Source organism: Engraulis encrasicolus, chromosome 15, assembly GCF_034702125.1.
Source record: "Engraulis encrasicolus isolate BLACKSEA-1 chromosome 15, IST_EnEncr_1.0, whole genome shotgun sequence".
NCBI classification, from domain to species: domain Eukaryota; kingdom Metazoa; phylum Chordata; class Actinopteri; order Clupeiformes; family Engraulidae; genus Engraulis; species Engraulis encrasicolus.
In genome coordinates, this window is record NC_085871.1 from 32,890,274 (window position 1) to 32,916,342 (window position 26,069).

Sequence of the window (26,069 nt, forward strand, 5' to 3'; positions counted from 1 at the left end):
TTAGAAAATCAACATTGCTTCATGTGGGTTTCGAACCCTCAACCCCCCAATCTAATGCAGCAGCATGCATTACCACTAAGCCAAGCAGTTAATTGTCATGCATAGTCCAGCAAGACTATATTACATTGCATTGCAGAGCTGAACAATGGACTTCTAGAAAGCTTGCTCGCACCTGCTCGTTAAGAATGGAATCTTGAGACAGTGACAGTTGAAATGGAATCCTTCACTGGCTGCACCTGTTGTGATTGACTGAAAGACAGTTAGTATTGAGCCTTTAACAGGAGAAAATGAGAATGAGTTTTTTGTCTTTACAACATCGTTGTAAAAAAAACTAAAAGGAGTTGGCACGTGTCCTTTTCACAGATCGGAGTCATGCTTGTGATGTCTCTAACAGTCTTTGAATGAAGTTTATAGGTTACATTTTTCAGGCAACAAATGGACCTCCGTGTGGGACATGCGCTGATCTCTTGAAAAAATGCACTTTTCCAAAGACTGGGATTCTCCATAGAGCCAGGTCTGTTTTTTTTACAAACCTGCCATTTAAAAAGTATTGGGAGTTGGGAGATGAACTTTCACAATTTTGGAGACATCCCATAGAGCTCTCGCTAACAACGCGTCAACTAAACTTCTAGGTGAAAGTGTTGATGTTTTATGACCGAAAAAGCCTCCTACACTCTAATCTCTAGAGTGGCGGAACCTTGGTTCATGGAGGTTCCACCACTGTTTCCAATGGGGACCCAGGCTTTCACTAAATCGCCAAAAACGGGAAAACGACAAGAGACACGGAGAAGCCTATAACGAAACGCGATCTCCAAGCCGAGCCGGTCGTTTTAGTGTTTGAACGGTGTCTCTATCTCGAAAGGCCTAGGAGGAGATCCATTTTCTATTTTTACTGTCCCTGTACAAGAGAACCAATAAACAGGACTTAGAGATTACTATAATCGGGCCTTGCTCTGCAAGAGCTCTGCTCTTGCTCCGCAAGCCCGCTTAATAATCGGGCCTTGCTCTGCAAGAGCTCTGCTCTTGCTCCGCAAGCCCGCTTAATAATCAAACAAGCAACAGCACCATCATCATGTGTGCCTGTTGTGGACAGCAGTTGAGTTTGGCGGCGCTGTAATGGCATTGCCTTCCATTACACATTAAAGGGACATTGTGCAGGAAATGGTCAAAAAGGGTATTGCAACTATGCTGATCATTGAAACTGGGCTGCCAATTGCCAAATTTGATCTTTACATGAACGTTTTCTAAGTAATAAACAAATATTTTCTAGTATGGCCTAAGTAGAGTCATTTTTGCAGCTAAAAATGGACCATGGAGAAGATCCCCCTTTTCATGTATGAAAACTGCAATTTTTCCTGGCATAATGAATACTTAGAATTTGATGGTGGTGGTAAGTATTCATGAAAAAGGTAACATTAGTGAATGGGCAGCATGAATTCTGGAAATAAACAACTAAACATCTCACACAGTGTCCCTTTAAAGGCATTCTTTGACAAAACTAATGAACAAGAAACAAACATCAAGGAAACAAGTTATTGGGGAAGTTCCCAACTCCCAAGGGTAAAGGGTGGTATATATGCACGCTTTAGACACTGTATGAGATCTGTAATCTGTGGAAGCAAAAACACCATCTGTCAACTTACATTTGCCAATGGATCATTCTTAATCTCCTGCTTTTTGATTGTGTGTAAGCAGATACTTATGTCATCTGAATAAATGTCTATTGCATCAACAAAGCACTAATCAATGTATTGCGTCATTAATATATGTCAAAGTAGTAAAAGAAAAACTGAGAGTGCTGTCACAACAGTTTAATTGAGCCATTTTGCACAAAAATAAGAATGGCCGTCGCCAATTTAGTCAAAATTTCAGTTATTTATTTCAACTACACAATTGGGTAGGTGACTCACTATTTGTGAAGGCCTGGCTGACTGCACAATCGAAAATACTGTCGCTGTGTGTTGCAACCATAAAAAATGTACCCATAGACTGACAAAGTAGGGCAGAGTGGTTTTTTTTTCATTGTGTGTGTGTGTGTGTGTGTGTGTGTGTGTGTGTGTGTGTGTGTGTGTGTGTGTGTGTGTGTGTGTGTGTGTGTGTGTGTGTGTGTGTGTGTAGCGGGGGTGGTCTGTAGTGCAAGTGAATCATTTAACCCCGGGTAATAGAAGGCAGGATGTGGGCCACTTAAAACAGAGACCGCAGACCACCACAGAGACAACCGTGTTATTGCTGTGTGGACATCAAAGCCATTCTCGTCTATTTGTGGTGCTTTTGTGTTGTCTGCTCAAGAGGTTGATCGTTTGTGTTAGTACAAATTTGTGGCGGTTTGTAGATCACACCCACGTGAGACATCTCCTGTGATTATCATCACATTTACATATTCCAATGTTGTAACCAAAGATTCTAGAGTGTTTTGTTCTACAATCTTTGATTTGAAATTCTCATGTCTGGAAAGCCCTACTATGCAATGACCTTTGAACGGTTAACCCTTTAAGAAACACCATCACGTACAGATTCAAATTTTACTGAAATCTCGAGGTCTGGCTATGATGTCACAATCACGCTGCAGGACTTTTTTTACACAGCTCTATGGGCGCTGTAGAATGTCCCGAGTACAATTCTTGAACCCAAGGAAAAATCCTTACTCCTCAAAGGGTTAACAGAGTAAGGTCATGTTGAACATGAAAGAGTTCAAACCTTCCAGAGAAGACCTCCCAGCAACTGTCACCACACAAATTAACCTGAATTAACCATGCCCTCGCTCATAAAGTGTCCACTCGCCTGCACACGATTTGATGGAAGCATGCTTGAGGAGAGATCGCGCCCTGCCCTGCCTCTTCCCCGTTCCTCTGCTCATGGCGTGTTTTAAAGGGGCAGGCGCAAGTGCGGTGAGACGCAGAAAAAGCCCCTGACCTAAATGCGACATGAAAAGCTAGCTGGGCGGCAGTTTTCATGCCTGTGTTGACTCACCCAATGTATTATTGAGAGACACCCACTCACTCCACTCCACTCCACTCCACTCCACACACACAGAAGCAAAACATTTTTTTTTTTAAGTCTTAGAGGGGGCAAAAAATAAGTTTAGGGCCATTCCATCAAACTAGGATGCGTACACTTGTCTTACACATTGGTCGCATAACCCCTGCGTGACAGGGACTAGGAAAGTTTTACCCTTAGGGAATAACTACTGTAACTGTTGCTATTTTAGTGAAATCACTCTATCAGACACATGATCAAAACAAAAAGTATATGATAAATACAGCATATATGTTAAACCAACTATATGAGATATATAGCCTATACGAGTTAAAGATTAAGCTTCAACATGAAAGATTCTTTCATCATTGAGGAGATGCTATTGGACTTTCATCTCCCTTGGGAAGTCTGCAAAACAAGTTGAGATTATGAGCTAGTGGTTCCCTTTTAGCCACTAGCTAACAAGATGGCTTTTCGCTGATTCCAACATTAGATTCAGGTACTAGCTCTCAGCCATGCCGTGTTTGTGTAACATACAAGCTACATTTCGGTTCATGTGTAGGCACTGTCAGGATGAATGTCATCTCAGCTTGAAACTTCAAGAATTCTCCGACTGACTGTCAGCCCAGCTGGCATCATTTCTTGGTTGTGATAGTAAGATATGGTGACAGCTGCCATGCCTTAGCTTTCTGATTATGCATCCAGGCTTAATGATTCATGGCCCCACACAAATATGCACTATGTGCATGACATCTGATGCCCATTCTTAGCTCTATCTTTTTTGAGGATTTAGCAGTAACACAATAGATAGTCCAGTAAAAGCATGTCTACTAGTTTATGTTTCATGTGTTTTTATGCTTAGTAAGACTGCTAAAAGAATAGTCTGCATGTGCTTAGTAAGACTGCTAAAAGAATAGCCTACATGCTTCCTTGACTGCCTCAAAAAATTCCTTTGCTTCAATGTCAGTGTTGTCAATCATACGTGGTTGATTTCTGACACACATTGAGTTGAAAATAAGTGAACTACAACTGCAAGAACGATTCCAGTGAAAGAAGGATCATCACAACATTGTGAATTTGAGGTAGCTGTATATTCATATTTAATTTAGCCCACTATGAAATGTTGCGTTTCTACTTTAGTAGGCTATTGATAATGATACCTACAGTATACTGCACACATAAGTTATAACCAACCCAGCACGAAACAGTCACACACACACACACACACACACACACACACACACACACACACACACACACACACACACACACACACACACACACACACACACACACACACACACACACACACACACACACACACACACAAATGCATAGGCTACACGCATCCACACACACACACACACACACACACACACACACACACACACACACACACACACACACACACACACACACACACACACACACACACACACACACACACACACACACACACACACACACACACACACACACACACACACACAAACGCACACACACACACACACACACACACACACACACACACACACACACACACACACACACACACACACACACACACACACACACACACACACACACACACACACACACACACACACACACACACACACACACACACACACACACACACACACACACACACAGCATTTCCAATGGAAGAAGAAGCAACAGTGTATAGAGTGCAACTGACCTCCACATGTTGGCAGGTCTGTATCAGCTTCCCCATCAGAGACTCCAGCTCATTGTTCCTCTTGATCAGGTGGCCCAGGTTAGACTCCAGTGCTTGCTGAAAAAAAAGAATAATAATTGAAAAAACAAAGGAGAGATCACTTTGTGTGTGTTTTTGACTCCCTGTTTTGTCCTGCCAGAACAGAATGACACAATGGCTACGTTTACATTATGCTTTTAATTCCGAATCAATAATTCAGCATTAAATAGTTCAGTTGAGTTTACTTTGATCTTTCATTTAATTCCGAATTGTGAAGTGTTTACGTGACGTTTTCAAAGCGGAATTAAGCTTTATTCAGAAGAACAGCGAGTTAATTCTGAATTAAATGTCTCATATAAACGAGGCCAATGATGGAAAAAAATCTATATAATCATTTAATGTCACCTTTGTCACAAAGTCAAAATAAAAGCACAATTCATAAAATCACATTTTAAATCAGAACACTGTCTACAAAAACCCAACAGGCTGTAGAATCAAACCAGTGCCACACACCAGAATGGCACACACCAGCAGTGATGAAAAAAGAAATAGTTCTACACAAGCAGTTGTCAACCTGGTCACCAAGTCACAATTAAAAGCACAAAAGATATAGAAAATATAGAAAATGTCCCCCCACCCAGGTCCCACTGCCATCCACACCAGAACGTCACACAACAGCATGGAGGAAGACAGAATTAAATGGATTTCCATAAGAAATTGTCACCAAATTGTCACCAAATTGTCACCAAAAATCACAGTTAAAAGCACTTCTACAGTTTACACTCCTGTAAAACACGAGAAGCTGTAGCATCAAAACACAAACTAATGTGACGAGTGAGACTAGTGTGACTACTACTCCCCCCCAACCCAGTTCATCCTGCCAGACAGTGGCATCCAGCCCTTTGCCCTAACCTTGCCCATACTCCTGTAGCTATAGGGGCCATCACCGCGCCCGGTGGCAGTCCTACATGGCCCTGTGCCATGCAGGGCCATCACCGGTGACAGTGACGGTGACTAACCTCCGGTCGATACCCTCCCTGGTGCCTCCTCATGCCGAGCGGTCGTTTTCGAGTTGCGGTCTGGTGTGGCACAGCAACAGCAACAGCAACAGCGCGACGCTGCAACACTGTAACGCTGTCACTTGGAAGAGAGAGAGAGAGAGAGAGAGAGGAGAGGCGGCCGGGAGAGCAGCAGCAGCAGCGAGCGACTCAAGTCAAGCCATGCATGTGAACTCAGCCAGCCGAGACATCGCGCATCAAAAGCTACCCCCCGACCCGGGCCAAACGACAGAACGACAGTCAAGCCCTACCTATCAGCTGAGGGATAGTCACTGTGTGTGTGTGTTTTTTTTTTTCATCTAAGCACTTCCTTTTCATCTCCTCACTTCCTCGCCTGCCCGTGAAACAAGAATGCCCCCATACCCATCTCTCCTTTTATTTTCAGTATCATCATTTTATGGTACGGCAGACCCCATTAAGCCATGCTAGGCTTGTCAGCGGGGATTAAAAGACGCTTTCCCCTCTGGGTGTATACTAGGCTGCTGACAGCTTATACTGGGCCCAGGACAAAGTCATCTGAAAGCCCCCCTCCCAACATCCAATACGTACAATGTAATGAAAAGAATCTTGGGCCCTCTCTCCCCCGGGGCCCGCTACGGCTAACCCCTTTAATCTCTCCTGTCAGCTCCCTCTGGATGTATGTGGTACGCTGAATGAACAGACAGGGGATTGACATTGTGCATGGCGGAGTTGACCAGTTAATGGATCATCGTGGATGGCCTTAATACTACACTGACACAAAAGGACTTTACATTGGGTCTGTGGTGTGCATTCTCCATATACTGCAGGGAATGCCAAAAATATACATGTATAGTCCATCAATGTGAAAAGTCAACGTGACTTGATTGTCACTCACTATACATAAAGTCAACATAGTTGGAATATTGGGACTCAGATGGACACCATTGGGACATAGGGAAAGTCACAGATGCTGTGTGGTTTGGTAGCCCTGCCAAAAGGGACGCTAGGAGCCCGAGGGGAGTGAACTTCATATGAAAGGAGTGATTAGGAGGCAAGGGGGCAGGGGTCGCAGCTTAAGCAGCCATCATTTCAAACAAAATAGCTAGGGTCTCTCTCTCTCTCTCTCTCTCTCTCTCTCTCTCTCTCTCTCTCTCTCTCTCTCTCTCTCTCTCTCTCTCTCTCTCTCTCTCTCTCTCTGTCTCTGTCTGTCTCTCTCTCTCTCTCTCTCTCTTGCTCAATAACTTGCCAGTTTTGTCATACAAATGCGTAGATTGAAAATTAGATTGTGCTCAGTGTTTTAGAATATTTGTTAATACTTCATTTGAAGGGCTCTTCAGGCAACCGTAATAAAATGGACATGATGACACATGTCAGGAACACTAATGGCACATCATGTTATGCTTGTTAACATAATGTGTCAATTGTTATACCTACACGACATTCCACAAACTGAAATCCAAAAATCTCCAGTTTTGTGCGTATGGAGGCCCCGGACCTCTGGTACTGAATGCAGTAACAGCAGGGTCGCTGGAAGTAGGGGTACTTTGGGTGCTCAAGGAACCTTGGGCAACTACAACACTGACATAATAAATACATACGTAAACTTGTTTCGTTTCGTACAGCACCACAAAAGCATGCCTAATTTCGATTGATTTCCCGCGTCGGTGCGCACCAGTTAAAGATGTCAGCTGTCCGGCCCTGCCGTGGCCCAATGGTAGGGCACTTGGTTCGATTCCAGCCCGGGTCATTTGCCGACTTCATCATCTCTCCCTCCCCACTCATTTCCTGTCTCTACTCCACTGTCCTGTCAGAAATGACGGCAAAAAACCCTAAAAAAATACATTTAAAAAAAGGATGTCAGCTGTCCATCCTTACCACATGACTACTGGCAGCCTTGTTTCCGTATATTGTCCTTGAATCTGTCTCTCTCTTCTATCACTTGTGTTTCTATTCTCTATCTCACTTTAATCTCTCTCTCTATCTGTCTGTCTGACCTCCCCCTCTTTCCATCCCCTTCTCCCAAAAGAAAGAGACAAAGTAATCCAAACCAATTCCCTGCCCAGTCCATCACTGCCAGTATGGCATGCCCTCATAATAACAGGAGCTCAGAAGAGAGGCCACCTGCCTTCCCTGACACAATAAAAATGGATCCATCAGACTATGACACAGCAAGTTAATGTACGTCAAACACATTACAACATCACTGAAGACCGCAGACGCAATAAATCTATTCACTCGACACTTCTGTTGCCATCCGCTGAAGAGTGATCAGGTTCTTTTCCCTCCTTTTTTTCTCGGTCAGTATCAGTCAGACCCTGTTCCACATTGTGCTCAATATTTTCTTCTTCAATCAACTCCCAAATACGGCCCATCTGTCCGTCTGCGGACGATAAACACTCTGATTATGTTTATTGCTGAGACAAGCAGCGTTGGCCAAACCCTCAGCGAGAGTCCATCCGTTTGGTGTAAACAGCACTGAGAGATTTGGGGCAGAGGAAGCAAAGGAGAAAAAAAGTCGATTTTTACGGAGGAGATTAGATATAGCCTTGCAAAGTAAAATTGCAGAATTAATTAACACTAAGAGAGCACTCTGGGGCCAAATACACTATGTTAAATAGACTCTCTAAATGTTGCATTAGCACTGCATTGTTTTACTGTGTGATCCTTCATCTATGGTCAACCTAGGACAAGGGGTCGGATTGGAACAGTGCAACTGTTATCAACATATTATAACCGATTTATAAATAAATCTTAATCTTACATCGTTCTAAGAGGTAAAAAGAGGACAAATGTCTGATAATCTTCTTACTAGAATAGACATGTGTACTGTAGGCCTACTTGTTGGACGTCTCTCAGTCACATGTGCATGAGTATGTGAGCACATATGTGAGTGGACTGGGCAGTGGATTTCTTATTTCCCCAACCTGTGATCTTGGTTAAAAGCCAGGAGGTCTGTCTTTGATTTGGCTGATCCTCCCCCCCCCCTGAACTTTTACAAGTCCTGACTTTCAATCACTTTATCACACACACACACACGCACGCACGCACGCACGCACGCACACACACACACACACACGCAAACATGCAAACACGCAAACACGCACGCACGCACACACACACACACACACACACACGCAAACACGCACGCACGCACGCACGCACACACACACACACACACACACACACACACACACACACACACACACACACACACACTCCCATATGCCAACAGTACCGTGCACGCCATACGCCATACATGTGTTCAGAAAAATGAAGAAATATGGCAGGAAAAAAATAAGCATTGGAGTGGAAAGACACAACTTGATGTTTCAATTTTGAACAGTAGATGTCAATGTTGCTACACAGATCATAAGCTCCCAGAAGCAGACATTCAGGGAATATATAGCCCTATACAGTAAACCAGCCTATAGTGAACATAATAGTTCAACATTCACTTTAAGTACAGTACACTATATGACAAAATAAAAGAAATGGCTTTATTTTTTATGTTTTCAAAAGGCTTTTAGTCAGTTAGGCACAACCAATATCCAGGTGTTGTGTGATTATTCTGTATGTCAGCGTTATGTACTAGTTATTACCTCCGCCAAGGAGGTTATGTTTTCGGTCATGGTGGCTTGTCTGTTTGTCTGTCTGCTTGTCGGTCTGTCTGTCAGCATGATAACTCAAAAAGTTATGAACAGATTTTGATTAAACTTAGTGAAGTTGTTGGATATGACAAAAGGAACAAGTGACTAAATTTTGGTGGTGGTCCGGACCATGATCCAGATCCAGGAATTTTGGAAAAGATTCTTCTCTATTCTGCCGTGCAAAACAAGAACGCAGTAACTCAAAATGGTCGAAAAAAAATGTATTTCGGAAATGGGCTCTACACTACCTAATTTGTCTTATGTCAAAAAATGGTGGTCCAACACCATCCCGTTTTAGAGAAAAATCATTTTGAAAGTGCAAAAATTACCCCAAAAAAGTTACTGCGGTGTTGTTGAGATACTGCTGCATTTTCCAATGGGAATTGGTTTGGGAGTAGACAGTAATACTAGCCAAGAACGCAGTAACTCCTGCAGTAACTCCATTTTGTGGCAGTAATACCAGCCAAGAACGCAGTAACTCTGTTTTTTGTCGCAAAAAGACACATAAATGTTATTTTTTCGGGAGTTTTTTTGTGTGCATTTAATTTCTATCCTAAAAAAGCATTACCAGGAAGTGTCACCACCACTTCACCGACAACACAGTTGTCGCGCCATATAGGAAATTTTGAAGCCTTTTTTCTCAGTTTGCAGTTTTCAGAGTTACTGCGTTCTTAGATTGTAGGGCAGTATTGTGCGATAGGTCAAATTTTGTCATCCCAACTTTAACTCCCTAAAGTGAATGGCAGAAAGACTTGGAAAGAAATAGGGTGTAACATAGTCAAATGTTTAATCAAACAGCTTCCTTGGTGGAGGTCTACACTCTCTGAGTGCATTTGAAGAGTTCAGATGCAAAACCCCCTAAGTGCCATTTCAGAAAATAATCTTAATTCATTTTTATTTATATACAAAGCTATAAAAATTGCATATTTTTTATTTTATTTATGTAATATAACTATTTATATGTATTATCAAGTACATGAATGTAAACCAAACCAACAACGGGGTACTCTAAAAATATAGAAGTGCAGGTCTTCAGAAATGGAGTTAGGGTTTTTTTGCATCTGAACTCTTCATTTCTACTTAGTATGTGGTATCCTCATCAACATTCCACATGGCTGTTTGCCATGCAATAGACATGTAGGCTATTGTATCTACATTTAGCCGTTTGATTTTGCTCAGTGTCCTACTTGTCCAGAATTTTCATGAAAATCCTGCGGTACCCTGAGACAAACATCTAGTTGTAGATGCAGCACTTTGAACACTAGCTGGAGCTGTAAGATCGCAACATGTCTGCTGGTCTACATTATGTGCATTGTGCGATAGGCTACTGTAAAGCCTGGGAGGACAGGGTAGGCTAAGCCACAACAACCCTGTAGAATTGGTCATGGCCCCTATTATGGCCCATGTAGCCTACTAAACAGCCAATGATGTAAACGTTAATTTGTCATGAAAATGAATCAAAAGACAAATATAAAATTGAATGTATAAAATAGAATATTGACCTGATTTGTATCTGGCGATTTTAGTCTGTAACTGCCACTGTCTGCGTCTCCGTGACTGAAAAGGATTGCCCTCCATAACTGTAGCAGCCTTGATGACACAGTGCCTTGGGGGCAGTGCTAATCATCTAAATATTAATTTGTAATGAAAATATACTGAATACAGAATAAAATGTTTAATGTTGACTGGTTCTACCCCACGGTAACTTAAGTCTAGATAGAACCACCACTGTGAGTTTGAAGTATTGCCCTCCATCGTTCCGTAGCCTGGGCTGCGACAGGCTTGATGAGATGGGGCCTTCGGTCAGCGCTAATGACAGCTCTTCTCTGGCCACTCATTAGCTCCCCTCCTCAATCTAATCCCATCTAATTTCAATATTTGCATGTATTATTACTTACGACGTCCTTTCGGAGTGCGTGGGGAATGAGGAAGATAAGATGTTAATCATGAGAAACTATCACTTTCCCCTTTGTGAAGGACATGCTGCATATTAAGTTACAGCATATTACAAATTAGCCATCACTTTGTCCTTGTGAAGGATACGCTGGATAAAACACATTAAAAATGTACTTTTAAAAAATATATATTAATTTATTTTCAGATGTTTTATTTTTTTTGGCTCAACTAAAGCAAAGAGAGTGGAGACTAGGAGGGAGAGAGAGATGGTGTAGGGCTGGGGTGCGTCGGACTTGAGCCTGGGTCCCCATGAACATGCAAGCCCATCCGTGGACGGGTGCCCTTGCGTGCTGCATCACAGTACCCCCAGTATATTGTAAACCTACTGATTGTACACAGTAAATGTTGTGGTGTTACTTCAACACTTAGAGAGTTCATTTGAGTCCAAATGATGTCAAATCAACTCTCTAAGTGTTAAATGAGCACTGCAGAATTTACTGTGTATGATCAAATATAATGATATTTCTGAAGAAGTAACCAACGCACACCAGAGGTTTTGAGGTGCAGGTAGCGGGTGCAAGATCACTTTCTGAGAGGAAGATACCGCACACTCTTGTCCATCGTGCTGAATTTGATTTACAGGTTTACAGGTTTTATTTACAAATTTGATGATATAACATTCATCTGAGAAAGAATTGTGGGAATGTCTGTGTCTGCATGTCACTGCACGTAACCCAACATAATATTACGCCTGAATATTGTTGTCGAGACGAGACATATCCTTTTTCCGGGAGTATTCTCAGACAAGGAACAACAATAGCACAACACGATACTCTGACCTTGATAGTCTGCGGCAGGCAGTGGGGTGCCGCTAGGCTGCTCGGCCCAGGACAAAGCCATCTGACAGGGCCCTCTTCTCAGTACATAATAATGTAAGTTTACCATGACCCAGTTCTGACCTCCTTTCTCCCTGGGCCTGGAACAACTGACCTGGTTGCCCCCCCCCCCCCCCCCCCCCCTCCGTTAGTTTCCATATGTGTGGCAGGCAGCTGGGGATAGATGCTGGTAGGCTGCTGAGCAGAAGGCAGACCAGAAAAGGAAAAAATAATTGCATTACGTCCATTATGTCTTCTGTTTAATCTAGTCATTGCTTTCTTTTATTTCAGACATGTTTCAAACCCACCGATGGAGAAGGAAGTTACACTGTCAAAACATGTCGGGTAAAGGAAAAAGTTTTACATGTCTGAAGCAAAAGAAAACGAGTAACTAGGACAGAAAAATGTCCATGCTGCCATAGCCCGGGCCGCTGAGAGCCAAAGTCATAGACAAGTCATCTGAAAGCAGTGTTTAATTTGAGGGGGAGCAAGGGGGAGCTAGCTCCGGAACCTCAGACGAGAGCTCCGGAACCTTGGATGGAACCTTATGGAAATACATCACAGATCACCCTCAGGGGGGGAGCCACCCATCCTCTGCGCTCCAGGACCTCCCGCTTGACAAATTAAGCACTGTCTGAAAGGGACCCTCACTCAATACATACATAATGTGCACCTGGATTCTGGGCCACCTCTCTCCCTGGGCCTGGGACAACATTCCTGTTTGTCTCTACCCTGTTGGTTTCCCTGGCCATAGCAGGTCACTGTTTAGTTTTTCTCCGCTCCGGTCGGAACTTCTGATTCTCCTGGACCACACTGACAGTTTCCTTTTCCCTCTCCTTCTCCCTTCCTCCTCCCTCTTTCCGCTGAATCTAAACAAGAACTAATAATAGCACCTAGCTCAACACCACTGTCAGACTCTGGGGATGGAGGGAGACACAGTTTGTTTCAGTGCCGTAAGGAACGCATACTGTGTACTGTCATATAGTGATATGCAGCACATGCAACTTAACAGATATTTTCCCCCCTGTTTGAAAAACACAATTTCTTTTTTCCACTTTAAAATCTGTGAGAAGTGAGTTTGAAAGAATCATTTCACAATTGTGAAAGGAATTGGAACTAAGAAGCAGTTGCTCTTTTGTGGCGTTTTCCAATACAAAGTTACTGAGGCTACTTTGTGACTACTGTATTCCATCCTGCACTTGACAAAAGAACACAGCAAGCCTTTTACGTAATGTTTAATAGCTTCCCTTCAATTAAAATTATTCAAAAAAGGACTGGGAAAGTTGAAATTTGCACATCATTTTATAAGCACAGTGCACAACTTTCTGGACACTTTTCAGGACCTTGGCAATAATTCTATTTAAGCAATGTAATTATTTATTTCTGAAATGTAATTAAGTCACAAGAAAAAAAACATTCCTCCTATGTCAGCTAAGCCTTTGACTTTTGCTGGCACAGAGTTAAAAATGACGTTACTTACCCGTTTGCCGTTGCCCATTACCACATTGTAACACTTTAGCGCCACGTCTCAGTAATCCTATTGCATGTTTTGGGTCAACGAGGTGGGGGGATAACCGGGTCTTAGCTTTGCACCCAGTCTCAGCAGTGCCCTTGACAGCTGGTATTTGCTGAGCTTTGCCAGACTTGACAGGTGTCCAGATTTGCTTTGACCCTATTGTGAGATTTGGAGCATACTATAGCCTAGTCCAACAACCAGGGAGGGACGGAAATACTACATGTGTCAAAACTGTGACTCTCACCAATGGTATCTTCCATATGTCTTGCTGTGAGACTTGGAGCATACCCCTTAAAAAATATAATGTCAATTCAACATTTAGAGAGTTGATTTAACGCCTTCTAGATTGAATTTTCTCCCAGCGTGTTCAAGTGGCACTGCATTTTTTTTTTACTGTGTTCTAGAATCAGGGAGGGGCTGAAATGCTAAATGTGTCAAAATATGACCGTCACCATCGGCATGCTCCATATGTTGTAACAGGTGACCTTTGGATGTGATGCAGTGATGGACAGTGCTGTAGATGGTATGGTCGTCAAGCTGTACTCTGCAGAGAGCCGAACACACTGCCCTTTTCATTTTTAAAATCATCGCAATAAACTGTGGGTCAAAATTGTAGGACTGTTTTTTTTTTTAAACCAGGCAAGGGGAGACCACACAAACAATTCAGTTGCTTTAATCCCTTTCTACTGACTGGGCTGCCTGATGGTGGGACTCTGACTGAGACCCCCCAGGAGCACCAATACCATTCCATTCCTATGACCATCGCTGAGCCTCCTCAATCCCCAAACGACCCCAACCACACACACTCCCAACACCGCCAACCCCACCCTACCGGTCCCACCCGGCAGCCGGACCGGATAGGGGTGAGCGTGGGGCCATATCCCAGCGGTCTTCCGCACACAGCGTCTAGCTACGCTCAATTAGCCCGGCCTACTGTGGCGACAGCACAATTAGCAACTCCTTAACCTGCACCCCTGTAGATGCTTGATCCGCACTCAAGCCCGCTAATGAGCCTCACCGCGCAGTGAGATTTCTCACACATGACTTGCTCCACGCTGATTGAGCATGGGACCTCTTGACTTTTAAAGCGGCTGCATTGAGGCCCACTGTGACTCGCTGGGCTAGCGAGCTGTACCATTACGACCTGGAGCTGTTTCCCAACCATTCCCTGTGTACCCCCACACCCCCCCCCCCCCCAACTCACACACACACACACACACACACACACACACACACACACACACACACGCACACACACACGCACGCACACACACACACACACACACACACACACACACACACACACACACACACACACACACACACACACACACACACACACACACACACACACACACACACACGTTTTCTGTCACCATTTGCAACTGTCCTATTTCATGGAAGGCCAGAAAATAAAATAAAATAATAATTATAATACATTATATAAACTAGCTCCGTAACATCTCTATGGATTTGCCTGCATATCAGTCAGTCAGTCAGCGCATCCTGTTCCGGAACTCTCATGCTGACAATAATAGACAGCGGAGGTAATTGTGAAGGACGGCTGTCTGTGTGCAAGCTGTGAGGAGACTGCTGCACTGCACTGAGTGACTCACATCCTCAGTAACAGTAAATTAAAACAATGGAAGTTTATTTATGAAAGGCACTTTAGTCTCCGCACTGAGCGCACTCCAGTCTCCAGTTGGACACTATCTGCTGCACAATGCTTTGCCTGACGATGTCTGAAAATATTTCCAGACATATGGGGCCGCACCTGTGCTCCTGCTAATAGATTTCTGTGCGCTTCTTCTCAGGGTCAGGGTTATATTCGCTCCAACTTTACATAAACATTTGCATGATTTATGTGACTCCAGTCATGGAAATGAAAACCATTCATCAGCATGTTTCGACATCATTATTATGAAACTGCGATGCTGGGCGATGTTAAGAAAAGAGACAATATCTGATTGTACCATTGCCAAGGTTAACAATGTTTACATGATGAGTCGTGTTGCAATATTTATAGTGATTGTAGCGATTTGCTTATTTACGTTGGACAGAGTTGGTGTGAACAATTTATTCCACAGTTATAACAAAACTATTATAGAACCAACCATCGATTTGGTGTAGCCTGTAGGATTGTCCCAACGGGCACCAGCTGGAGCTCAACATGACAACGGAAGTTTTTTCCAACTCTTTTTGAGTGACAATGCGGAGACTATTTGAACAATAATGACAATGGTTTGGTCCTACCCACCTCATTCAGCTATATGATATAGCTCACCAGGCTAAGGTTGTGGAGACGCAGAGGTGTCAAAAGTAAAAGTAAAATTACTTTTGTGGTGTAATTACAACACTAGCACATGGCATTACATAGGCATAGCTGTTACTGTTCACTCCATTGTAACTAATGAGATAGATATACTGTGTTATTACTGAAAAAAACTGAAAACCTAACAAGGACCCACCACAAACTTGATGCAACCAGTGCAGAGTTAGCTGATCGTAAGACAGGTACACATGTCTACTGGTTACTGAACTAAGTTACTTGTGTTGGAAGTAAACCGTGTTTCTTTTTTTTACTGTTGACACCACTGTTGAGATGATTAGGGATTTGATGTCAGTAGGTGGACAATTTAAACATATGTCTGGTGCTTTCAACCAGTAGTGATTATTTGCCCCCACCTTGATATTGTCGTAGCGGTTGCTCAGTGCTGAATGAGATATAACAAGGCGTTTAGGCTTTCACATTTCATGAGGCTTTCAAACAGCAGCAGCAGCAAAAAAAGCATCATAGTGCCCTCCTGGAGCTTCTCAGAGCGATCGCTCAGCATCACTCAGCAATGTTATTGACCATGGCCCTTATACCTTGAGCATCTCATAGCTATTGCTCTGGGCTGCCTCAAGTAGATTATTTGTGATATGTTGTCAGCAGTTGGGCACTGAGATATGACAAGGGTTTTATGCTTTCACATTTGATCGGGATTTCAACCCGCAGCAAATAAGTTATGATTTTTTGCGCCCACCTTGAGCTTCTCATCGTGATCGTTCAGAACAAGCAATCGCTCAAACAGGATACCAGACCAAGAAGGCAGCCCCCAGGTTTGTGCCACGTCAAATGGCGGAACATATCTATATGTTCAAACAGGTAAGCAAAAAAGTATTTTTTTTGCCCTCACCTTGAGGTTGTCGTAGCAATCACTCCAACAACGAGCAATTGCTCAAACACAGGATACCAGACAAAGATGGCAGTGAAAAAATCATATATTTTTCGCCCCTCACCTTGAGCTTGTCGTAGCGGTCGCTCAGCGCCGCCACCTGGTGGTCACGGTGCCTCCCCACCAGCTTGCACAGAGAGCAGATGAGCTGGTCGTCGGTCAGGCAGTACATGTTCACCTTCTCCTCATCGTGCTCCAGGCACTGCAGGCCGCGCAGGTGCGTGTCTGGCAGTGGCTCGATGAGCCGGTGGCCCGTGAAGGGCTTCTTGTTGGGGTGCGTGGCGCGCAGGCATTCCTCGCAGTACGACACCTCGCAGGTGACGCACGTCTTGACGGCCTCCTGCGGAGGGTCCTGCTCGCAGAACTGGCACTGCACGGGCTCAGGGATGGTGGTGGTCATGGTGGTGGCGGCTAGCGATGGGCGGCCGTCCTCGGCGGTGGGCGAGCTGGGCCCACTCGGGGGCAGCAACAGGGCGTGGGAGGAGGTGGAGGAGGAGGCCCGCTGCACGCGGTCGATGATGTTTTGCAGGGTCACGTTGCGTTTGAGTCCCTCCAGGCCGCGCTGCGGGCTCAGAGAGATGACATAGCGGCACGTGGGGCACTGGAAGGCGCCGATGGACTGCACGGGTTCGTTGGAGGCGCAGTGGGAGACCAGGATGCGGTGGGCGCAGCCGAAACACAAGCTGTGGGCGCAGGGCAAGAGCAGCGGGTCCTCGAAGAGCTCCAGGCAGATTGGGCAGGTTAGCTCCGACTCCAGCGCGTCCATCCTGTCAGGCGGAGCCAAGCGGAGAGGTCGTCAGCGAAATCCAGGGAAGCCGCACAGCTATCTGCAGAGCAAGGCACAGTAAAATGTTGTTGATCAGTGGAAAGTCATTTTTATTCGACTCAGGAAAGCCCCACAGTTATATGTGGGAAAGGACCAGAATAAAAAACAGTTAGTGTAGGATGTTTTGTGTTCAATTCTGAGAGAATGCTTTGGAATTAAAGGGAAATTCTGGGTATTTCATGAACATGACACATCTGATGGAGATCCATGACAGTTGACCAAAGGGAACATTTTTCATGCGGGCTACGCAAAGTTAGACAATTGCACTGATTTCCATGAATGTGTTTAGGGCTATTTTGTAGTTTTGCCAGCAAGTGTGACCAAAAGTCATAAATGTTTGATTCCCATCTGGTAGCTTTGCACCCTTCCTTTATCATTTTTCATCTGTATTGACTGCCAGCCATGGAAGTTTAAGTTTTAAGTTTGAAAGTTGTCTGAGTAAAATATTTTCCTATCATTGAGTGCTAGACAGCTGCATCAAAAAAATGTAATAAAGTAGATGGTTTCATGTGCTCTGATTTGACAGCAACTCACTTTTCATTCAAGTTGGCAAAGAAACCATATTTTGTATTCTACAGATTGTGTAATGCACTTTGTTGCTGGCACAGGATTGTAAAAGCCTTCAGTGCTACTATATCTGTCAACATTTATTTCTTGATTAAACAAAACTTTGTCGCCAGGACTATAAGCTGTCCTTTGTGTACTGTAGGCCTATGCTGTGTAGATGCTGGGGGTAAAAATAAGACACAGAGAGGGACTGTCATGTGTTGCGTGGGATTCAAAATAAACGGAAGGAGATATGACACACAACCGTACACAGAGAGTGAATGAACATCGCTGTGCCAAAATGGGGTCATGAAACACAACGACTCCTGACACACGAGATGGACCACTCCAAAGTGAACCCAAAAACGCTTTTAGAGCTACATACGTAAATAACAAAACAAAAAAACCCAGATGCACACTTGGGATCATCACTGCATCTGATATTCTTTTTGCACTTAGGAGACACTTTCAAAGAGAGATAGTAAAGCAAAAGGCAGATTGCATTTTGAGCTTTCAGCCCTGAAAAACATTTCAGTAGTGAATTTTTCATGATGGGCTCGCCAGCTGTTTTCTGGGGCCGCATCGTGATGGTACAGCAACACTGTGACTTTGATGGCGTTCACAACAAAACAATCCAGTCATAACGCTGCCATTTGATTTGGCTTAAACCACACATACAGTAAACTATTTATATCACTGTTTACGATTATAATAAAGCAACAGCTTTACTTTTCACATTATAACCTGTTAATGACCCAGGTATTACACAAAGTGGAATCATCTTGTTTTGTATTTCTCTTTACCCAAGGCAATCCAAACGATTCATGCCATGCAAACTTCTCAGGGCAATACATCATGATTCATTCATGTGTATACGGCTGTTTGCCATCACCTTTGACATGGCTTGGCATTTCTAGAAGGGACGGCATGAGTCAGAGAACCTTCGTTGTGATGACCGTGGCATAACTCTGTATGCTTCTCTGTCTGAGCCATTGCAATGCACAGTACGAAAAGAAATGCAGAGCAAATTCAACACCAGATTGTATTTAGCCCCAGAGTATTCTCAGTGTTAAATTAGAATTGTAGTTTTCAATCTGTGATTGGCTGGCACAAGGATATGTTCGCCTGACTGGACAGTAAAAAAAAACAGTGTTAATTAAAATCTTAGGGAGTCAATTTATTTAGGGAGTGTATTTAGGTCCCAGAGCACTCTCTCAGGGTTGTATTAACCCTGCATTTTTAAATTGTGTATTTGACTAACAAGGACATGGCGCACGCCTCACAGCACAGTAAAAAACAAAAAAGAAAATGCTGTGTTAATTCAATATTTATGGGTTCAATCTAACATCTTGTACATGATATTTTAGTCCTAGAGTAATGTCTAAGTGTTGAATTAACACAGCCGTTTTGACTCTGTGTTGGCTGGCGCAAGGACACATTCACTTCACTGACCCACTTCCCAAACACTTGGACTGATTGGCCTTAAAGCCGGATCGCCATCTATGAGTCATAGCAACAATGGCCGAGGGCTTGTGGACATACAGTGCAGTTCTGCAGCCAGGGCAGCGAAAACATGCTTTCCAATCTACGCCCACCTACACAGTCAGAAATGGGATGTCAATGTCTCAGAGCATATAAATCCAGATAGAGTGTTTACAACACCGTTAAGAGTCAAATTACCTGTACTCTAACATGGTGTCAAAAGTCAGGGTAAAATTCTGCAGGTGGCCAGTGCAGTTTTAACTGTACACCTCCTCATGTTTACACGATATTGAGTAGAATGAACTCTGAACATATTGCCCTGACCGAAGAGTACAATTAACACTTTTCTCGAGTGGGATCAAATGTTCACTTCACTGATCCATTTCCCAATCACTTGGACCGACTGGACGTTAAGCCGGGTCGCCGTCAATGAGTCAGCCCAGCAATAGCAACATGACTGTGGGGCTTGGGGACATACAGTGCAGCTGTGCAGCCAGGACAGGGAAAGCATCTATCCCCTGCACTGAGGATGGTCTGGCTCTGACCAAAACGTGTGCCCATTTCACTTAGGTAGCACCTTTTTCCCCTTCATGTGCAATAAAAGTCCATTATTGCATCGGTTAAAAGGTGTGCGAGTTCGCTTCGACTGCTCCTTTTATTGTACGCCTATAACAAAAACACAAAGCTGCTGGGCTGCTACTAAATGTTATTGAGGATGTTTTACAAAGGAACTTGGCTAACAGTTTGTGGAAGTTTGGCATCGGTAGACAAGATCGATATCAATTACCTTCCCACGAATTCTTAAATGGAAAACATCCCAGGACTTGCAAATGCTGTATCTCGACTCCAGTATTTTAATACAAATTTATGCACGTTACGCAACTAAATAGCTATACTGTTTCATATAAATCGCAGCAGCTGTTCATAACTTCCACAACACCGCAAAAATACCAGCAAAAAACTGATGTGCAGGCTTTTCTAAGCCAAAAAGAATTTAATTTAAACACGACTGTGTGCCAAGCACACATTTTTCGTTGATTGAACACATATGATCGTGCTAATAACATCACTTAAGAATGCCAGAGTACAGTAGCACATGGTCATCTCCAAATTGAAGCCCCTCACAACACACACACACACACACACACACACACACACACACACACACACACACACACACACACACACACACACACACACACACACACACACACACACACACACACACACACACACACACACACACACACACACACACACACACGTATGTACAGTGTCAGTTTAGCTTGAAGTTCAAAAATGATAAACAACAAATCAAACTGTGTAAACACTCACACTCTGAATATCCGTCTTCCCCCCCTCTCTCTCTAACACACACGCACACGCACACGCACACGCGCACACACACTCACACGCACACAAGCACCCACTCACAGAGAGAGAGAGAGAGAGAGAGAGAGAGAGAGAGAGAGAGAGAGAGAGAGAGAAAGAAAGAGAGAGACAGAGAGAGAGAGAGAGAGAGAGAGAGAGAGAGAGACTCACACACATACAGACGTGCATGCACTAGTCTCACTCACGCTGTAGTAGTGGCAGAGCATGCCGGAGACCCACCGGTGGATTTCGCCGCCCCGCTGCACTCTCCGGAGCCATGTCTGCCTGCCTGTCTGCCTGCCTGTCTCGCTGTCTTAACAGGGACGCCACAAAGCACAAGCGCAAAAGCTATAACAAGACAAATCCCCTTCCACTGCCTGCCTGTCCTGCCTGAGAGGTCGACCAATGATCCTGAGCCGAAGCCCCCCCCTGGGTGGGCGGGCGGGTTGGCTGGCTGGCCGACCAGCCGGCAGCCCAAAGCCGCTACTGCTGCCCTAAGACAACTTAAAGAGTCGGCATGACACGGTCCACGCGGCACGCTCGCGCTCATGCGGCAGACTTGCGATTATGCGATGAGCCGGAGAGTCTGAGAGAGCGCTCCGTCTGATAAACTCACTGCTCCCCGACCGGACTGGAGCGGAGTGGAGTGGAGTGGAGTGCAGTGCAGTGGACTTTTTTTTTTGGTACAACAGGAAAGCACTGGTTCCCCGACAATTCCAGGAAAGTCGGTTTCCTCTGCTCAACACACAGTGGCTGAGTCTCGGAGGGGTGTGTGTGTGTGTGTGTGTGAGTGTGTGTGTGTGTGTGTGTGTGTGTGTGTGTGTGTGTGTGTGTGTGTGTGTGTGTGTGTGTGTGTGTGTGTGTGTGTGTGTGTGTGTGTGTGTGTGTGTGTGTGTGAGTCCGAGGTGAACTAAGAATATGTTGCACTCACACTGTCAGCCACAACACATTAGGGGAGGTGAGGGTGTGGGGGCTTGGCAATGAATTTGTGTGCGCGTGTGTGTGCGTGTGTGTGTGTGTGTGTGTGTGTGTGTGTGTGTGTGTGTGTGTGTGTGTGTGTGTGTGTGTGTGTGTGTGTGTGTCTGTGTGTGTCTGTGTGTGTGTGTGTGTGTGTGTGTGTGTGTGTGTGTGTGTGTGTGTGTGTGTGTGTGTGTGTGTGTGTGTGTGTGCGTGTGCGTGCGTGCGTGTGTGTATAGTGCAGCTTTGTTCAATATTCAGCCCCCTCGGCATGTTTTCTCTCAAACTACTGAGTGAGGAAATCAGAGTCAGAGATATGCTGCCCAATAATTTTATGAGGACAAAGTTTCCACAATGCTAGTGAGAGGGAGTGGGAGTTTCATTTTCTAAACTATTCTGTACCCCAGTGCTCAAGAAATTCACATCAGAAACATCAGAAACATTATTGACAAATTATTGATTTACAGCAGGGTTTCCCAAAGTGGGGTGCGTGCACCCCTGAATAGAGCAATGACTGATATGTATGTTTTTATACAGAATTCGTGAACATTAAATAGTTTTTAATTGTTTGGTGAATTGTATGCTGGAAGGATCCATCTGAAGTGTAATTTATAACTCCTAGACTTGTCATGCAACAAGTTCCATTGCAAAAATGTCAGAAAAAAAGACGGGTCTATTGGAAATGAGGATAGGATTGCCCAAAATGTGTGGCTGTGCAACATAAGCTTAGGGGGTGCGCGAACCACATTGAGATGTGAAAGGGGGTGCGCAGGGAAAAAAGTTTGGGAACCGCTGATTTACAGTATTGCTGTTACTTTATAGTCATAATGTGTTATTTGTTTTTTAGAATGTCAAGTTGACATGTTCACACACAACAGGCATTCACTTCGATAATGTGTCATTAATTTTTCTGACATGTGTCATGTCACTCTTATGATGGTCTCATGACACCTTAAAATAGACCCCCTTCAAATTAAACCGGGGGGGGGAGGGGTCATTTGACCAAGGCCTATGGAGCAAGAGGGGCCCTCATTACATGGCATGTATTTGTTTTTGGGCCCATTCAGATGGCAGCATCCCTGGCTGCATTATTAATAACAACTGCTTCTCCACTGACCTGCATCAGAATTCATACGGGTAGGCCTATTGTTTTCTTTTCTGCCTTTGAGGTGGCAGGTTTTTATATGTGTCTGCCTGTGTGCACAATGCATTCTGAATGATTCCCACAGTCGTAATCCTCTTGCCAACCCCTCTATGCCACAGAACACACAATACATTTTTCTGTGAAGTTGCGACACAATGTCCAAAGGCAATATCAAAGCAATAAGCCACAACACAACAAAAACAGAAAATCCCCACCAGCGTGCCAGCATTCCCCCACTCACATTTTTCTCTGCTATTTCTCTTTGCACGGTAGAAGAAATATTCAGTAATGTATTCCTCCGTATAATTTTCGCTGCTTTCTTCAGAGCTCCTGCATTTGTTCAGATATAATCTGTCAACGCTCATATTGAGCCAGTGTTGTAAAATAATACAAAACTCCTCTGGAAATGTTCCTTTCGAGAATCTCAGGGTGCCAAAGAAACAGAAGAATGCATAATGTTAATGAGAACTAGCATCGGGGAGGCAACCACAATGAAATTTTAGATAGTTTTTAGAAGATTTAGAAAGTTTAGATCTAGGCCCTACCGTGGCTGATATGGTCGGGCACTCGTCTGCTACGCAGCCGACCTGGGTTCAATTCCCGGCCCGGGTCCTTTGCCAGCCCCTCCCTGTCTCTCTCTCCCAACTCATTTCCTGTCTCTACTTCACCGTCCTATCTGAGAAATATACCATAAAGGGTTGTAAAGCCCCAAAAAATACTTAAAAAAAAACAAGTTTAGATTTAGAGTACACGGCACCTGGAGAAGCGACATGTTAAAAGGGAGGTTCACAAACGGAGTGAAACCCACTTTTACAATATAAAATATATTATAATATAATATATAACATAAACTCCAAATGAGGTTGTCAGTGAAAATCAGTGAAATGAGAGAGGGAAAACTCATTAATAACGACATTTGACAAGCTAGATAGGCAGAAGTATATTACACAGATAGAAATGGCAATAAATCATGCCACTATATCAACCTCTGTCTCATAGCTTGCTATATCACATGTTAGCACATGTAGACAGAGCAGGTTTATTTTAAACTACACAGTAAAAACTGCTTTGTTAATGCAACACTAACAGAGTCGATTTAACACCTTCTAGAGCTTATTTGGTCCCAAAGCACTCTCTAAGTGTTGAATTAACACTGCATTTTTTACTGTGTAAGCTGCGGGCAAATCTCAGGTTGGAGGCAAAAGTACAGTGACCAAATATGAAGAAACCTATGTGGGTATACTGTATTCAAAGTAGGGATGAATGCCAAAATAGCCCCATCCACATTGCCATGTCATGTTGCAGCAGTTTCAACAGCACATTTTGTCACAGTAATATCTAACTCAGACAGACACTTGCAAGCTGGCACCCTTTTCCGCAAGACAGACACAACAGACTTGCTAGCTGGCACTTCGTGTATAATTAAAGCCACTTTGATCGTGACAAAGTAAAGGCAGTTTTGCGTGTTTGTGTGCATCTGTCCACATTTGGCACACACTGCTCAGCAGTCTATCAGTTACAGAGGCGGAACTGACAACCCTCGATAATAGATGGCACACAAGAGAGAGGTCTGAGCATCTCTTATCCAATGCAGTCAGCACAATTCTCTCTCTCTCTCTCTCTCTCTCTCTCTCTCTCTCTCTCTCTCTCTCTCTCTCTCTCTCTCTCTCTCTCTCTCTCTCTGTCTATTCTCACTATTTGTCATCACAGTGACAGGGGCACCACTTTAAAGTCCCACCTCTTAGTCCTTCCCTTTATAGTTGTCTGCTTGTGTCATCACCTCAGTATTGATTTGTTGGCAAGGTTCACAATGAACTCCGGGCACGCCAGACAGACAGACAGGCCAAAAGCCAAGCAGTGGAGGAAATGAGTCAGCCTGGAAGGAACACACCGTGTTTCGTGAAATTAGCTCTCTTACCATCAGACCTGGAGTTGGGGTGCATAGGCTACGTAGACTTTTCGGTTTGCAGAACAAATGCTAACCTTAATTTTTCTTTTACGTTATGTTCAGGTTAATTTACTCCGGAATAGCCTGTTTGTTTTAAGTACATTTGCATTTTTAACTACTTAATCATGTCTCGTCACCTGCATTTATTGGGTAATACCCAACGTGTTGTGATGCAAAATGGTCAAATATCTGATTAAATCACCAGTGGCTACCAAAGCTAACATGCTACTGCCATACTGTGACACTGAGTGCAGTTACATGTGAGGAATATTCAAATTTTAAACAGAATGATGGCAGTATTCAGTTTGCGAGTCATGAGCCATGTAAACTCTTTCTCATGAGCCATGTAAACTAAATTCCGAATGTGGCCACACTCTGTCAATATTCCTGTTGCAGAGCGTTGTTCCAGACATGTGAAACAAAATATTCCAAAACCTGTTTTATGTAAGGGTTAACGTTCGGCGAGAAGGTCGCTACCGTGGAATAGCAGCACGACAGAGAGAATCTTTAGACCCCGACGCGGAGCGGAGGGGTCTTGTTCTCTCTGAAGTGCTGCTATTCCACAAAGCGACCGACTCGCCGAAAGTTAACCCGCTTATTATATGGATATACTTAAATGATTCACACATGCGGGGTCATTTCTTTAGACCTAGGCTATTTAATGTTAAGATTGTTGCTGCGCAAAACAAAACAGTGCCGTTGTGGAACACCGCTAGGCAACAGCTAGGTAGGCTAGCCAGGACAACAGGTGTTGTCTATCACAGCAGCTGATTAGAGTGACAAAAGACCGGACCCCCTGCGGAGTGATATGAAACATTCGCTTTAGCCACTGACTTGTATACAAGCCAGTGGCTTTAGCAGTGAACGTCTTGTTGCCATTGACAGCGGTAGCCAGGACAACGGGTGCTGTCTATCACAGCAGCTGATTAGA

The 26,069-nt window shown here is 44.0% G+C and overlaps 1 protein-coding gene across 4 annotated transcripts in view; it reads right to left on the minus strand.

The window, feature by feature from the left end:
* LOC134463989 (E3 ubiquitin-protein ligase Midline-1-like) overlaps positions 1–26,069 on the minus strand; it is a 56,629-nt gene that overhangs the window by 10,269 nt on the left and 20,291 nt on the right. For 2 of the 4 annotated variants that reach the window (XM_063217409.1, XM_063217412.1), the window contains exons 2-3: positions 16,929–17,691; positions 4,676–4,771 (exon numbers count right to left, since the gene is read on the minus strand). In XM_063217409.1, coding sequence (XP_063073479.1) covers positions 4,676–4,771; positions 16,929–17,630 — 798 coding nt within the window. In that variant the 5' untranslated portion in view covers positions 17,631–17,691. Of the gene's footprint in view, positions 1–4,675; positions 4,772–16,928; positions 17,692–21,295; positions 21,525–26,069 lie in introns of those variants that run through there. The other 2 variants (XM_063217410.1, XM_063217411.1) reach the window with 2 other exon arrangements.